The 15,911-nt window shown below is 63.1% G+C and overlaps 1 protein-coding gene across 3 annotated transcripts in view; it reads right to left on the bottom strand.

The window, feature by feature from the left end:
* Nfatc1 (nuclear factor of activated T cells 1) overlaps positions 1 to 15,911 on the bottom strand; it is a 127,269-nt gene that overhangs the window by 38,313 nt on the left and 73,045 nt on the right. For all 3 annotated transcript variants that reach the window (XM_042668318.1, XM_042668320.1, XM_042668319.1), the window contains exon 8: positions 15,699 to 15,831. In XM_042668318.1, coding sequence (XP_042524252.1) covers positions 15,699 to 15,831 — 133 coding nt within the window. The remainder of the gene's footprint in view (positions 1 to 15,698; positions 15,832 to 15,911) is intronic.

The following is a 15,911-nucleotide window of genomic DNA, read 5'->3' as shown; positions in this document are numbered from 1 at the left end:
TGGCCAGGCCCACCTCAGATGCGCCCAGCTCTAGGATGCTCGGGGGCAGGTGCTTGGCAGTCACAGACCAGCCGTTTTCCTGGGGCCGTCGCCTCTCCAGCAGCAACCTCGGCCTGGCGGTGGCCCCCAGGGGCCCCTGGAGCTGCCGGGGCTAGGGGGCCACGCGAACCGTGTGAACCCTGCGCGTGGGCTTCGGGGACCTGTCTTGTCAAGCCTGTCGTCCCCACCAGGCCTAGAGGGTGACAGACTCCTCCTGTGTCCGTCCAGGGCCACCGTGTGTGAGGGGCGGTCAGGGCACTGCCCGAGGAGATGAACATCTGTGTCTTTAACTTGAAGCAGTGTGACAGTAGCAAGTCAGGGCTCCGAAGCCAACCGGAGGCCCACAAACCTGCCCGAGGCCCCTGCGTCCCGGCAGCCGCGCCAAGCCCCTGAGCCTGCGCCATCTGCACCACGGTGCTGGATGAGCAACTGTCGTCCGGCCACCAGCACCAGTCTCTGCAGACAGCGCCGAGCACGGCGTCCCTCCGGGAGCTGTCTAGTCCACCCGCTCGGCGCGGGGATGAGAACTCACCTCAGGAGCTACCCTTGTCCAGCATCAGTGCAGATGCCTCACGTGCCATAAATCCAGAGCTGGCCGTGGCTGGGCCCCAGACAGACCTGAGTGTGGCTGGCAGGAGAGGACGGCCCCGGCCTTCAGGGGCGGAGCTGTCTCTGAGGACAGCCCCGGGTGGGAGCCGGTGGGCCCGGTCTCCGGCTCAAGGCGCCCTGTGCGAAGGTTACACTCTAACTGGCGTGGGTGAGTCTCTGCTCGTGTTCACAAGGCGTTGTGGCTAGAAGGCGGATTGGGCTATGTGCCCCTCTCACGGCGCTCACAGCCGGGGCCGGGCCTGCACACACCACCCCGAGCTCTGTGAAACTCCTCGCCCTGACAGTCCAGCAGGGTGAAAAAGGCACAGCCCCAGACACCGCTGTCCACCGAATGCCGACGGCCCAGTTTATCCACACACAGGGTCAGTGACAGCAAACCTGGGCCGGACCTGGGCCGGAGGCCGTGGTGCCCGGCAAGCAGCCTGCCACGGGGAGCCCTGTCAGCTCTGCTGTCTGGGACCTGTTCTAAATGCCTGTGGCCCTGTGGACTCCTGCATCTCCCTGACTGCCCTGGGCCCTTCCTAGAAGACTGGGGTAGGGGGGCAGGAGTGAGCCTAGGGGGAGCGCGAGAGCGTAAGTCCCAGACTTCCAGCTCTGGGGGTGCAGACTGCCCCAGGAGGAGGTGTCAGGCCGGGAGAGGGCCCATGGGGGCCTTGGGGCCTCCTTGCCCCCAGCTCCACTCTGGATCTAGAGTGCCACCGTTACCAGAGCCTCTGCCCTCCCTGCTGCTCTGGACAAAGGTTTGGAACTAGCCATAGAAAGCACCCCCAGTGTCAGCCTTCCTGTGTCCTGGCCCCCGGGCTTGGAGAGCCTAGCCCCTCTCAGGGGTGAAGTATACACCGAGCACAAAGAGATGCTGTGTGTGTCTCCTGTTGTGCTGCCCCTGAGACTCAGCTTCCACACCGGTCATGATGCCTTTGTCTGGCTTCAGTGCAGTGTCTAGCTGGAGGTAGCTGTGTGAGAGGTCCTGACACGGAGACCCTCAGAGCCCTGCGCCCCGCACTGCTCTGTGAGAAACCCTGACACGGAGACCCCAGAGCCCTGCGCCCACACTGCTCTGTGAGAAACCCTGACACGGAGACCCCAGAGCCCTGCACCCACACTGCTCTGTGAGAGACGCTGACACGGAGACCCCAGAGCCCTGCACCCACACTGCTCTGTGAGAAACCCTGACACGGAGACCCCAGAGCCCTGCGCCCACACTGCTCTGTGAGAGACCCCGACACGGAGACCCCAGAGCCCTGCGCCCACACTGCTCTGTGAGAAACCCTGACACGGAGACCCCAGAGCCCTGCACCCACACTGCTCTGTGAGAGACCCTAACACGGAGACCCCAGAGCCCTGCGCCCACACTGCTCTGTGAGAGACCCTGACACGGAGACCCCAGAGCCCTGCGCCCACACTGCTCTGTGAGAAACACTGACACGGAGACCCCAGAGCCCTGCACCCACACTGCTCTGTGAGAGACCCTAACACGGAGACCCCAGAGCCCTGCGCCCACACTGCTCTGTGAGAGACCCTGACACGGAGACCCCAGAGCCCTGCACCCACACTGCTCTGTGAGAGACCCTAACACGGAGACCCCAGAGCCCTGCACCCACACTGCTCTGTGAGAGACGCCGACACGGAGACCCCCAGAGCCCTGCGCCCACACTGCTCTGTGAGAGACCCCAACACGGAGACCCCAGAGCCCTGCACCCACACTGCTCTGTGAGAGACGCTGACACGGAGACCCCAGAGCCCTGCGCCCACACTGCTCTGTGAGAAACCCCAACACGGAGACCCCAGAGCCCTGCGCCCACACTGCTCTGTGAGAAACCCCAACACGGAGACCCCAGAGCCCTGCGCCCACACTGCTCTGTGAGAGACGCTGACACGGAGAACCCAGAGCCCTGCGCCCACACTGCTCTGTGAGAGACCCCAACACGGACACCCCAGAGCCCTGCGCCCACACTGCTCTGTGAGAGACCCCAACACGGAGACCCCCAGAGCCCTGCACCCCACACTGCTCTGTGAGAGACCCTGCACGGAGACCCCAGAGCCCTGCACCCACACTGCTCTGTGAGAGACCCCAACACGGAGACCCCAGAGCCCTGCGCCCACACTGCTCTGTGAGAGACCCCAACACGGAGACCCCCAGAGCCCTGCGCCCACACTGCTCTGTGAGAGACCCTGACACGGAGACCCCAGAGCCCTGCACCCACACTGCTCTGTGAGAGACCCTAACACGGAGACCCCAGAGCCCTGCACCCACACTGCTCTGTGAGAGACGCCGACACGGAGACCCCCAGAGCCCTGCGCCCACACTGCTCTGTGAGAGACGCTGACACGGAGACCCCAGAGCCCTGCGCCCACACTGCTCTGTGAGAAACCCCAACACGGAGACCCCAGAGCCCTGCGCCCACACTGCTCTGTGAGAAACCCCGACACGGAGACCCCAGAGCCCTGCGCCCACACTGCTCTGTGAGAAACCCCGACACGGAGACCCCAGAGCCCTGCGCCCACACTGCTCTGTGAGAAACCCCAACACGGAGACCCCAGAGCCCTGCGCCCACACTGCTCTGTGAGAGACCCCAACACGGACACCCCAGAGCCCTGCGCCCACACTGCTCTGTGAGAGACCCCAACACGGAGACCCCCAGAGCCCTGCGCCCACACTGCTCTGTGAGAGACCCTGACACGGAGACCCCAGAGCCCTGCACCCACACTGCTCTGTGAGAGACCCCAACACGGAGACCCCAGAGCCCTGCACCCACACTGCTCTGTGAGAGACGCTGACACGGAGACCCCAGAGCCCTGCACCCACACTGCTCTGTGAGAGACCCCAACACGGAGACCCCAGAGCCCTGCACCCACACTGCTCTGTGAGAAACCCCAACACGGAGACCCCAGAGCCCTGCACCCACACTGCTCTGTGAGAGACCCCAACACGGACACCCCAGAGCCCTGCACCCACACTGCTCTGTGAGAGACCCCAACACGGACACCCCAGAGCCCTGCGCCCACACTGCTCTGTGAGAAACCCCAACACGGAGACCCCAGAGCCCTGCGCCCACACTGCTCTGTGAGAAACCCCAACACGGAGACCCCAGAGCCCTGCACCCACACTGCTCTGTGAGAAACCCCAACACGGAGAACCCCAGAGCCCTGCACCCACACTGCTCTGTGAGAGACCCCAACACGGAGACCCCCAGAGCCCTGCACCCACACTGCTCTGTGAGAGACCCTGACACGGAGACCCCAGAGCCCTGCGCCCACACTGCTCTGTGAGAAACCCCAACACGGACACCCCAGAGCCCTGCACCCACACTGCTCTGTGAGAAACCCCAACACGGAGAACCCCAGAGCCCTGCACCCACACTGCTCTGTGAGAAACCCCAACACGGAGACCCCAGAGCCCTGCACCCACACTGCTCTGTGAGAAACCCCAACACGGAGACCCCAGAGCCCTGCACCCACACTGCTCTGTGAGAGACGCTGACACGGAGACCCCCAGAGCCCTGCGCCCACACTGCTCTGTGAGAGACCCCAACACGGAGACCCCAGAGCCCTGCGCCCACACTGCTCTGTGAGAGACGCTGACACGGAGACCCCAGAGCCCTGCACCCACACTGCTCTGTGAGAGACCCTGACACGGAGACCCCAGAGCCCTGCGCCCACACTGCTCTGTGAGAGACCCCAACACGGAGACCCCAGAGCCCTGCGCCCACACTGCTCTGTGAGAGACCCTGACACGGAGACCCCAGAGCCCTGCACCCACACTGCTCTGTGAGAGACCCCAACACGGAGACCCCCAGAGCACTGCGCCCACACTGCTCTGTGAGAGACCCCAACACGGAGACCCCAGAGCCCTGCGCCCACACTGCTCTGTGAGAGACGCTGACACGGAGACCCCCAGAGCCCTGCACCCACACTGCTCTGTGAGAAACCCCAACACGGAGACCCCCAGAGCCCTGCACCCACACTGCTCTGTGAGAGACCCTGACACGGAGACCCCAGAGCCCTGCGCCCACACTGCTCTGTGAGAAACCCCAACACGGAGACCCCAGAGCCCTGCGCCCACACTGCTCTGTGAGAGACCCCAACACGGAGACCCCAGAGCCCTGCACCCACACTGCTCTGTGAGAGACCCTGACACGGAGACCCCAGAGCCCTGCACCCACACTGCTCTGTGAGAGACCCCAACACGGAGACCCCAGAGCCCTGCACCCACACTGCTCTGTGAGAAACCCTGACACGGAGACCCCAGAGCCCTGCACCCACACTGCTCTGTGAGAAACCCTGACACGGAGACCCCAGAGCCCTGCACCCACACTGCTCTGTGAGAGACCCCAACACGGAGACCCCAGAGCCCTGCACCCACACTGCTCTGTGAGAGACCCTGACACGGAGACCCCCAGAGCCCTGCACCCACACTGCTCTGTGAGAGACCCCAACACGGAGACCCCAGAGCCCTGCACCCACACTGCTCTGTGAGAAACCCTGACACGGAGACCCCAGAGCCCTGCACCCACACTGCTCTGTGAGAAACCCTGACACGGAGACCCCAGAGCCCTGCACCCACACTGCTCTGTGAGAGACGCTGACATGGAGACCCCAGAGCCCTGCACCCACACTGCTCTGTGAGAGACCCTGACACGGAGACCCCAGAGCCCTGCGCCCACACTGCTCTGTGAGAAACCCCAACACGGAGACCCCAGAGCCCTGCACCCACACTGCTCTGTGAGAAACCCTGACACGGAGACCCCAGAGCCCTGCACCCACACTGCTCTGTGAGAGACCCCAACACGGAGACCCCCAGAGCACTGCACCCACACTGCTCTGTGAGAAACCGTGACACGGAGACCCCAGAGCCCTGCACCCACACTGCTCTGTGAGAGACCCTGACACGGAGACCCCAGAGCCCTGCGCCCACACTGCTCTGTGAGAGACCCCAACACGGAGACCCCAGAGCCCTGCGCCCACACTGCTCTGTGAGAGACCCTGACACGGAGACCCCCAGAGCCCTGCGCCCACACTGCTCTGTGAGAGACCCCAACACGGAGACCCCCAGAGCCCTGCGCCCACACTGCTCTGTGAGAGACCCTGACACGGAGACCCCAGAGCCCTGCACCCACACTGCTCTGTGAGAGACCCCGACACGGAGACCCCAGAGCCCTGCGCCCACACTGCTCTGTGAGAGACCCCGACACGGAGACCCCAGAGCCCTGCGCCCACACTGCTCTGTGAGAGACCCTGACACGGAGACCCCAGAGCCCTGCGCCCACACTGCTCTGTGAGAGACCCTGACACGGAGACCCCAGAGCCCTGCGCCCACACTGCTCTGTGAGAGACGCTGACACGGAGACCCCAGAGCCCTGCACCCACACTGCTCTGTGAGAGACCCCGACACGGAGACCCCAGAGCCCTGCGCCCACACTGCTCTCCGTGGCCTCCTCCCTGCTGTCCAGGACTGGGGCTCTGGCTAAGGACAACCCAGGACCCTGCTGGCCACTAGCACAGCGGAGCGCGGTCAGCTGACCCAAGTGCAGCCGAGGAACACATCCTGCCAGCCCTGCTCTGAGTCCACAGGTTCCCAACAGAAAGCTCCTTCCCCACGGTGGCCTGAGACTGCTGTCTACACTGTGGTCCTCACAGGGGTCCAGAGCCCGTTGGAGCCACGTAGGATGAAGCCTCCTGTTTCCCATTAGTGCAGAAGCAGAAGGAACTGCTCCCGCACAGAAGCCGGGGCTGGGCGGTGGAGGGAGGCGGCAGGGATCTGCCGGAGCCTCTCCTGGCAGACCCGGGGCTGGCGTGACGCAATGTCGCGGCGGGCCCGGCTGGGCAGCGCTCGACACACAGAGAACACCTCGTTCTGCGACCTGCATTTATTAGAGAAAGCAAACGTGTGAAGGCGTGAAGCCTCTGTTCTCAAGGCATGCTCTCCAGAGGGCGGGCCCTGGGGGGGGTGCTCAGCCGGTGCCACACAATGGTGCATCTGTGCGGCCGCGTGAGGTGTGCATCCACACACCACCTGCTCGGATCCCTGGCGCGGTGCCTGGCCCTCACGACAGGCCGTCCACAGTGGCTGGCGCTGTCTTGGGGTGCCCATCCCAGAGGGCAGCAGAGGCCTCTCCGGAGGGCCTAGTCCTGGAGAGGGGGTCTGGCTCTGTGATGGGACTGGGGGCCATCGGGTGACAGGCAACAGGAAGCATCTCCCCAGGCCACCTCTGAGAGCCCCTTGAATGCACACGCAGGCCCCAGGCCTGATCAGCGGGCTCCTGTCTCCATACGGCAACAACCGGCCAACGGCCCCTGACAAGGCCGGCGGGCTTCCACTGACTGGGCCCAATCCAGCCCCATTCTATTGGGCCTGGGCGCTGGGCCAGATAGAGCCGGTCATCTGGGCTGGCCTCCAGTTCAGGCTGGGAGGACCGAGGGCCCCACTGGGCCCCTGCGTCTAAGGCCAGCGTCACCTCACAGCCATCCTCTGCAGCTGGCTCAGGAGCCTGTGTGTGGAGTCCCCGTTGCAGCCCACAGACGGCTCCGGGGCACGGGAGCATCTCCCTGCCAGCTGGCCGCCGGCCCTGCCAAAGCAAGCCAGAATGCAGGCTCTTCCCAGCCCCCTACGGCTTCTGGCCTTGGGCCCAAAGCCTCCGGGTGGAGAGCGGTTCCTTCAGCCCCCGAGGGCTCTGTGCCTCCCTCAGAAACAGCAGCTGAGGAGAGGAGCGGGGCGGGGCAGAGGGGACTTCCCCAGTCAGAGCCCCAGACGCCCAGCACAGCTCAAACCCCGAGGGCCCTAGAGGATGGGGACGACCGTGGTGGTGGGAACCACAGCCGATGACTTTCTGAGAAAGTGTCAGCCTCGACTGTAGACTGTCAGGCAGACGACAGGCAGGCAGAGTGTGTCTGTGTCAGGCAGGCAGAGTGTGTCTGTGTCAGGCAGGCTACGTGTGTCTGTGTCAGGCAGAGTGTGTCTGTGTCAGGCAGTGTGTCTGTGTCAGGCAGAGTGTGTCTGTGTCAGGCTACGAGTGTGTCTGTGTCAGGCAGAGTGTGTCAGGCTACGAGTGTGTCTGTGTCAGGCTACGAGTGTGTCTGTGTCAGGCAGTGTGTCTGTGTCAGGCAGGCTACGAGTGTGTCTGTGTCAGGCAGTGTGTGTCTGTGTCAGGCAGGCAGAGTGTGTCTGTGTCAGGCAGGCTACGAGTGTGTCTGTGTCAGGCAGAGTGTGTCTGTGTCAGGCAGAGTGTGTCTGTGTCAGGCAGAGTGTGTCTGTGTCAGGCAGGCAGAGTGTGTCTGTGTCAGGCAGGCAGAGTGTGTCTGTGTCAGGCAGAGTATGTCTGTGTCAGGCAGAGTGTGTCTGTGTCAGGCAGGCTACGAGTGTGTCTGTGTCAGGCAGTGTGTGTCTGTGTCAGGCAGGCAGAGTGTGTCTGTGGCAGGCAGTGTGTGTCTGTGTCAGGCAGAGTGTGTCTGTGTCAGGCAGAGTGTGTCTGTGTCAGGCAGGCAGAGTGTGTCTGTGTCAGGCAGGCAGAGTGTGTCTGTGTCGGCCCAGACGGCAGGCAGACTACTAGCATGTGTGTCCTGGACTCCAGGCTGGGCTGGAAAGCTGCCCCATGGTGGGAAATGCCTCAGACACAAAGGTTCTGCGTTTGATTGCCTTGCCCAGAGGCAATGGTGACTGGGACCTGGGGACTGACCCCATCTGGAGGCCCTATCCCGATGAGGCCGTTGGACACGGGGCAGGATAGGGTGGGTGTATGCTGGAAATCCTGTCCCTCTGTCCCTCCTGTGGGCTTGACAGTGGGCCCCACACCCACACCCGAGGGGCTGCTTCTCAAGAGCAGAGGGCAGAGAGGCACAGCTGGGCCTGGCCCTCCCGGCGCCCGAGCCTCTGTGGAGATGGACTGTTCCCATCGGTGGGCCTGCTGCCCCCAAGCCAGGACTGCTGTATGGATTTGGGAAATCAGATGGCTCTCTGAACACGAGTAGCCAAGCTAGCCTGTGAAGGGGTTTTCTGATGTCATTCCTCCCGTATCACTCACGCCCCGCAGAGCGCCAGTCCCCAACTCGCGGTAAGTACAGGATTGGCGCACACGGAGAAGCACAAGTGGTGTGTGGTGCCTGGCACCTGCCCTGGGTTTTCCTTTGCACTCTTCTTCCTGCCTCAGCCTACGTGTGCTTGGTCTTGCACACTTGGGGGGGCGGCTGACATGCGGACGTGGCCACCAGAAGCACGTGGGAGGGGCTGTCCACTGGCGTGTGGCCTTTGAGCATGGATTCCCACCAGTCAGTTTTCCTGGCTACAAGGCAGAGAGGAGGGGAGAGGGAGAGCTCCACCTCCAGCTTCCAGTGAGCTAACACGCTGTCCTAGGGCTGCCCTGCGTGAGGGCACAGCCAGGCCCAGCCTCACGGCTCCCTGACAGGACGGCGGAGTGATCTCCACCAGCCGGGGATGCTGTGCCGCGGCGGGCGGCAGCTGGACGGGCGCCCTGTGAAGGCCCGTTTCTCGTCTGTGGAGACAGCAGGCCACCGGGTCGAAGGGACACCGGGTGACTCCACACCTGTGACAGCCCCACGCTAGACGCGCTCAGCATTCCGCAGCGTCTCCCTCTGTCCCCCTTCCTGGAAGCCTGCACTTCCAAGCAGCCTCCAGTGCTTCTGCTTGAATTCTTTACCAGGTATGCTTTGCAGTCCTGGACAAAAAAGGTTTTATTCCTGGTCTAAACCCCAGGAAATAAAGATCAGGTTGTCCTCCTTTGCTATGTGACAGTAAGGCCCAAGTTCTGCCATCCACATAAACAGCAGAGTTGATCAACCGAGGGCGGGGCTTTAAAAGCAGCAAAGCCGTGAATGGGGCCCGACCTGTGCTCAGCAGAGGAAGGCCCCACACAGCCTGTGGCCGCCAGCACCCAGTGCGAGCCTGGAGGACGTGGAGTCAAGCATCCTCGGCACCTGGGGGTGTGGCTGCTTGTCCTACCCTGCCTAGGGTCCCAGTGCATCTAGGAAATTCCAGACTCCTGGGGCCCTAAGCCCAGGTCTCAGATCTACAGACTAAACCCAGATCCCCAGGGGCCCGTAACAGCTTCTCCCTGGCCCTGTGTGAGGGCCCCAGTATTATCCCAGTCTGCATCAGCCCGACAATGGGCGCTGAGACCACCCATTTCCAGAAGCATCAGAGAAGGCACAGAGATCCGCCAGTCCCCAGGTCTCAGGTCAAAAGTGACAGAGCCAGAGCAGATCATTGCGTGGGCCCCAGCCCATGGCCCAGGTGTGGACAAGCCGGCTCTCCCCGGACGGCGTGGCCAGGTGGGGTGTGCTGATTACCAATTAAGCTGATTGCAGAGGAAGGTCAAAACAGACTACACAAGCCAAAATATACATCGATCGGGTTTCTCCCAGTGATTGCCAAAGCCACACGTTGTGCTCTGGGTCCATGACTCACCCTCTTGTGGCTGGGGCCAGGGGCTGTGGCGCCAGCACAGCACACACCCAGGTGGGGCCGTGGTGGGTGCCATCCGGAGGAGGGCAGGCCCGCCCCGGTGGGCAGGTCCCGGGTGGGGCCTCCCCTGCCCGCCCTGCAGGCCCCCACACACCTTTCTGCCCAGGGCTCCCAGACACTCGTCTGGCGCAGACTCAGATTGTGTTTGTTTCTGTGACCCGCAGCCCTCAGGTCCCCTCCCGGTGGACCCGTACCCAGCCCCAGCCCCAAGGCACTATTCCTCAGCAGGACATGGGTGTTTCAGGCCTTCCCTCCTCCACTCTGGATGTCCACGTTTATTCCCTCATCCCTTCTCCCCGTCTCCCATCTATCTCTGCCACGCCTGCCACCTCCAAGGCCTCTCCCTCCCGCAAGCCCAGGGTCCAGGCCCTGGAGCACACTCCATGGGTGTGGAGGTGGGGCTGTGTTAGGTGGCTAAGACCTCTGCATCTCTGGGTATCAGGGCATTCCCAGCTGTCCTGTGAACCCGACCCTCCCCCAACATTTAGGGACATCTCTGTGGGGCAGACATGGTCTCTTCTAGAGGTCAAGGTTCTCGTGGTGAGGAGGGGCCTGCCCCTGCCGGCAGAGTTGTCACGTGACCTCTGCTACGTCAGCCTTAGGACTTGGATGAGAAGCAAGCCCAAGGCCTCCCTGGGGGCCGGGCGAGGTCAGGGGGCAAGGGGCCACAGGACTGAATGCTCTGGAGTGTCCACAGGACTGGCAGAGGCCCCCGCGGCCCTGCGTGGAGGGCCGCAGCCACGCGGAGCTCCAGTGCTCTCCTCCGCCCCACCGTAATGGAGGAGACGCGGGGACTCACCAAATCAACACCCACCAGGCCTCATGCCACGTGGGAGCCCAGCTCATTTGAAATTGGGGGAGGGGGGTCTCTGTGAGGAGGGGAAGGCTGGGGGTGGAGGCCCAACAGGAAGGGTTAAGAGTCCCTGGCTTACACCTGCCATGCAGCTAAAAGCTTTGTGGGAGACCTCTGCCTCCAGGTCCTCACCCAGCAAGGGCTGCAGTACCCGAGGGCGATCTGATGACCGCGGGAGCAAGTGACGTAGAAAGCCCGCTGGGCCTCGGGGGCACAGGGGGTGCTGGGAGGGAGGGCACAGGGGGTGGAGGGAGGGAGGGCACAGGGGGTGCTGGGAGGGAGGGCACAGGGGGTGCTGGGAGGGAGGGAGGGCCGCTGGGCCTCGGGGGCACAGGGGGTGGAGGGAGGGAGAGCACAGGGGGTGGAGGGAGGGCACAGGGGGTGGAGGGAGGGCACAGGGGGTGCTGGGAGGGAGGGCACAGGGGGTGCTGGGAGGGAGGGCACAGGGGGTGCTGGGAGGGAGGGAGGGCCGCTGGGCCTCGGGGGCACAGGGGGTGGAGGGAGGGAGAGCACAGGGGGTGGAGGGAGGGCACAGGGGGTGCTGGGAGGGAGGGAGGGCCGCTGGGCCTCGGGGGCACAGGGGGTGCTGGGAGGGAGGGCACAGGGGGTGGAGGGAGGGCACAGGGGGTGCTGGGAGGGAGGGAGGGCCGCTGGGCCTCAGGGGCACAGGGGGTGCTGGGAGGGAGAACACAGGGGGTGGAGGGAGGGCACAGGGGGTGGAGGGAGGGCACAGGGGGTGCTGGGAGGGAGGGAGGGCCGCTGGGCCTCAGGGGCACAGGCGGTGCTGGGAGGGAGGGCACAGGGGGTGGAGGGAGGGCACAGGGGGTGGAGGGAGGGCACAGGGGGTGCTGGGAGGGAGGGAGGGCCGCTGGGCCTCGGGGGCACAGGGGGTGCTGGGAGGGAGGGAGGGCCGCTGGGCCTCGGGGGCACAGGGGGTGCTGGGAGGGAGGGAGGGCCGCTGGGCCTCGGGGGCACAGGGGGTGCTGGGAGGGAGGGAGGGCTGCTGGGCCTCGGGGCCTCAGGGGGTGCTGGGAGGGAGGGCCTGGTGGGAAGGGCGTGCTCCACCCTGGGGACGCAGCCCATCCGAGCAGGGCTCCCCAGGCCCTGGGGGACTTGGGAGTGTGGGCCAAGACCCTGACTCGGGGCCGCTCCCAGGCAGCGGCCAGCTCTCAGGCCCGGGTCCCCTGCGTGCCTCTGTGAGGTCTGGATTTCACAGTGAGCACAAGAACCGCTGTGCCTCCCTTTCGTCCTCTTGGGATAGACATGGATGTTTCCATGTTAGCCACTGTTCATGGCCAGAAGGACGTGCTCCTTCGTGCCAGCACAAGAAGAAATTGGCTCTTTGCTGGCGTTCATTCTCTGCCGCACTTGTGTCTCTCAGCCCACAGGGAGGCCGGAGGCCAGAGGCCACCAGGCAGATTTGTTATCCCTGGAAGCCTCCACCTGCTGGTGGCCAGCCTCCTGACACTTGTCCCCACCATGGTCACCCGTGGGTTTTATCTCTGCACTGCTGTCTGTCATCAGATGACCCTCTGTAGAGCAGCCAGGCCCCAGGGCTCTGGCCATAGGGTGGTGTGAAGATGGGGGGGCGTGTCCTCACACAGGGCCCTAGCCGGGACCTCCAGGACCTGGGCATGGGAGGCGTTCCTCCCCCCACTCCCTGAGCTCAGAGGCCCACCAGGGCCTCCTGGGCTCCTAGGGGACCAGCCAGCCGCCTCAGACAAAGAGACCCAATGACTGGTTGTGATCCGTGTCCTCATTTTAAAGGAATACGGACTTGGGATGCACTGAACTCGTAACTTGGTTTTCTTTTCCTAAAGAGCTTCCCCACCCATCTTTAAGGTCCTGTCAGGCTCACCCTTCTAGGCTCAGGACGCTCACCGTGGAACCCGTGCGGGAGACGTCCCACAGGCCCGGACAGTTGCACCGCTAACTACCTACAGAGAGCAGCCGTGGCTGGCGTGGCCCCAGGGCATCCCAGGGCTCAGCTTAGCTGAGAGACAGCACATTTCCCTTCCACGCGGGGCCTGAGGTGATGGCAGGATGCGGAGGAGGGCCGCGCCAAGCCCCAGCGGCTCAGGCTGTCCTGGTGGGGCAGGGACGCCAGAGCTCACCACACCCTGTGTGGTGAGGCACCAGCCCTGGGGGCCCAGAGGACCCCTGGGGGGAGGGGGCAGGTGCAGCCGTGGGCGTCGCCTGGAACTCGGCTTCCAAGGGACCAGGAGACGAGGCTAGCCCTGACATGGAGGCAGGCTGCACGCGAGTCCCTGGGCGGGTCTGCGTCCAGTGCTGAAATGCGGGGAGAGCGGGGCCTGCCCAGGACAAGGGGGGGGCACGGGACCTGCCCAGGACAAGGGGGCGCGGGGGTGGCAGCTGTGTCTCTTGGAGCACACTTTTCCCCAGGGAGAAGGAGACTGCGTGAGACGTGATCCTCCACACTGCACATGAAGATGCGTCTCACAGGTAGGGTCTGAATGGATTTATTTCTGTGATCTTGTCCACCTCACAGCGTCTGATGACTTTAAGGGGAACCTGTCTGCCTGCACGTGTCGGCTGGAGACGCAGACGCCCCACAACAGCACAGCCACGCCCACCTCGGGCACCGACCTCACAGCGAGCAGTTACAGAGGAGGGAGGACCAATACCAGCATGGGCTGGCCAACCGCTTCCTGGCTGGAACCTCTGGCCGCCTCTCCGTGGGGCTCTGGTCCACACTGATCTCACGTGGGCCGAGGGCTCGGCCCAGCGAACACAGGCGGCTGCCCACGCCTGAGCTCACGGCTGGGGACCAGGGCTCGGCGCCCACAGGAGGGAGACGGTCCGGAGCAGGGAGGGCTGCTGTGGAGGGCAGGCCCCAGACACCACACGGGACACAGGAGCTCCGGGTCTACATTGGGCCCCAGACACCACACGGGACACAGGAGCTCTGGTCTACATCGGGCCCCAGACACCACACGGGACACAGGAGCTCCGGTCTACATCGGCAGTTTATTTATTGTAAGGAGCACGTACTGACAGCCAGCCAACATCAGGCACTGAGCAACCAGGGGTTTGGCCTGCAGGGGCCTCGGTCTCTGTAAAGCGACAGTCGGTGACATGGGAATGGATGGCCATCCCTGGGACCAGGCCAGTGGCTGAAGCCACATCAGGGCTGTTGTAAGTGTCTAGGAAGGCAGGGATGGACGAGGTTGGAGGGAAGTCAGGACCGGACAGGCCCCGCATCCAGGATGACGTGCAGTGTGGAGGCAGTACCAGGCAGAAGGCGGGCGCAGCTGCAGGGCTGGCTGTGGCCGCACAGGTGCCTCTGCTGCCGGTCTGTGAGGGCAGACCCTGCACCGGGGCTGACACCCAGCACCAAGCAAGCCTGGGCGGTGCTGCAGTGTTGTTCAGCAAACAGGAAAGGAGTGGATTTTCATGCCATTTTCTACGTTGCTTTAGTAGCTGTGCTGCCCAAATGAGCACTCTACATTGCTTTAGGACATGACTTTTCTTTATAAAACCTAGGTCTTCTTTACAATGATCAGGTTTCTGTCAACCATGCTGCAAGTTTAATCAGGCCTTTCAGAAAAGGATTCAGTGTTTTCTTTTGCATGAAGTATTGTACATTGTCCCAAGGAAGGGATGAAGCCCTGGAGCGGGGAGAGCTGCAGGACGCGGCGTGGCAGCTGGCCGGGTCAGCCCCGGCAGGCCCCGGAGCTCAGGTTCACAGACTGACACCCACACGGTGGTAGGGTCACTCGACAAAACCCGAAAGGCTTCTCTGACTGGCCTGAGGAGACAGTGACCCGGGGCCTCACAGCGGCTTAACGTCCCGAGATGCTCTTCTCAGTGAGCCTACTGCAAAGGTTTCAGAGACTGAAACCTTCAAAGCATGTTTTACTAAGCCGCCCGGGGGGCCGCTTCCCTTTGAAATCACACGAATCTCGTCCATTTTCAGACAAAGAAGCCACAATGCAAAACCTTTGTGGACAAGGCCGAGCTGACCCAAAACACAGGAATCCCACAACCGCCTACCTGCTCCCGCACACACTGCCCCCGGCCTGTGCCCGTGAGGCTCAGGATGCCTGGACCCTCTTTTCTACTATCTGATGCAGTGAGCAAACACCAAAAATGGCTTTTTCTTGGGAAAAAATGTCTTTAAAAGTTTAAAAGGTTTTGAACGAAAAGGAGCCCTTCCCCAAGTATGTGAAAGGGTGGTCAGACTAAGCGGTAGCACTTCCACCCCCACGCACATCTCCCAGGGACAGAGTGTGCACAGCAGCGGCACTGGCAAACCGGCGCCCCGTGTCCCTGCCCTCCCCCCCCCCCCCCCCCCCCCCCCGCCACGGCAGGCTCTGGCCTCCGGGCTGAACAGCCAAGGTTTATTCCTAAAGCCACCTACAAAACATCTGTTAGCATTTTGCTTTCGCCCTTAAAGCTCCATAGATGTAAGCACACACCAACACTGCCTCAGCTTCTGAGAGGAGAGCCGCGGGGCTGCTGCATGTTCACAAGGTGCACGAGAGCCAGCGAAACCGCAAGTCCCAACACGCATCAGTAGTAAAGGAAACACAACCTGGGCTTCCGTTCGAGAGGTGGCGACTGCCCCGGGAGATCACACAACATAAGCGTACGGTACGGCCGCAGTGCGTTAAACGGAATCATCTCCAGGCTTCTGTGTCTTTTAGAAAAAGCACCCCCTCTGCTCGCGTTCAGCATTTACGGTTAGAAAGACAGCGTTACCATTAGCAGGCAGGTAGGTAAAATGCTGGTACTGGCTTCGCTTCCTCTTCCCATTGCAGACGTAGAAGCTGACTTGGACGGGGCTGGTTATCCTCTGGTTCCGGAAAGGCGGTATCTCAACCACCAGGGAATTCTGGTGAGAAACAGGAAGGGGAAGCAGACAGTTAGCACCTCACTCACCAGGAGCGCCGGCTCTCAGGAACCTGAACTGCG

The sequence above is a fragment of the Dipodomys spectabilis genome, unplaced genomic scaffold (genome assembly GCF_019054845.1).
Source record: "Dipodomys spectabilis isolate Male_0828 unplaced genomic scaffold, ASM1905484v1 ptg000432l, whole genome shotgun sequence".
Taxonomy (NCBI): Eukaryota; Metazoa; Chordata; class Mammalia; order Rodentia; family Heteromyidae; genus Dipodomys; species Dipodomys spectabilis.
This window is presented reverse-complemented; position numbering and strand designations above follow the sequence as displayed.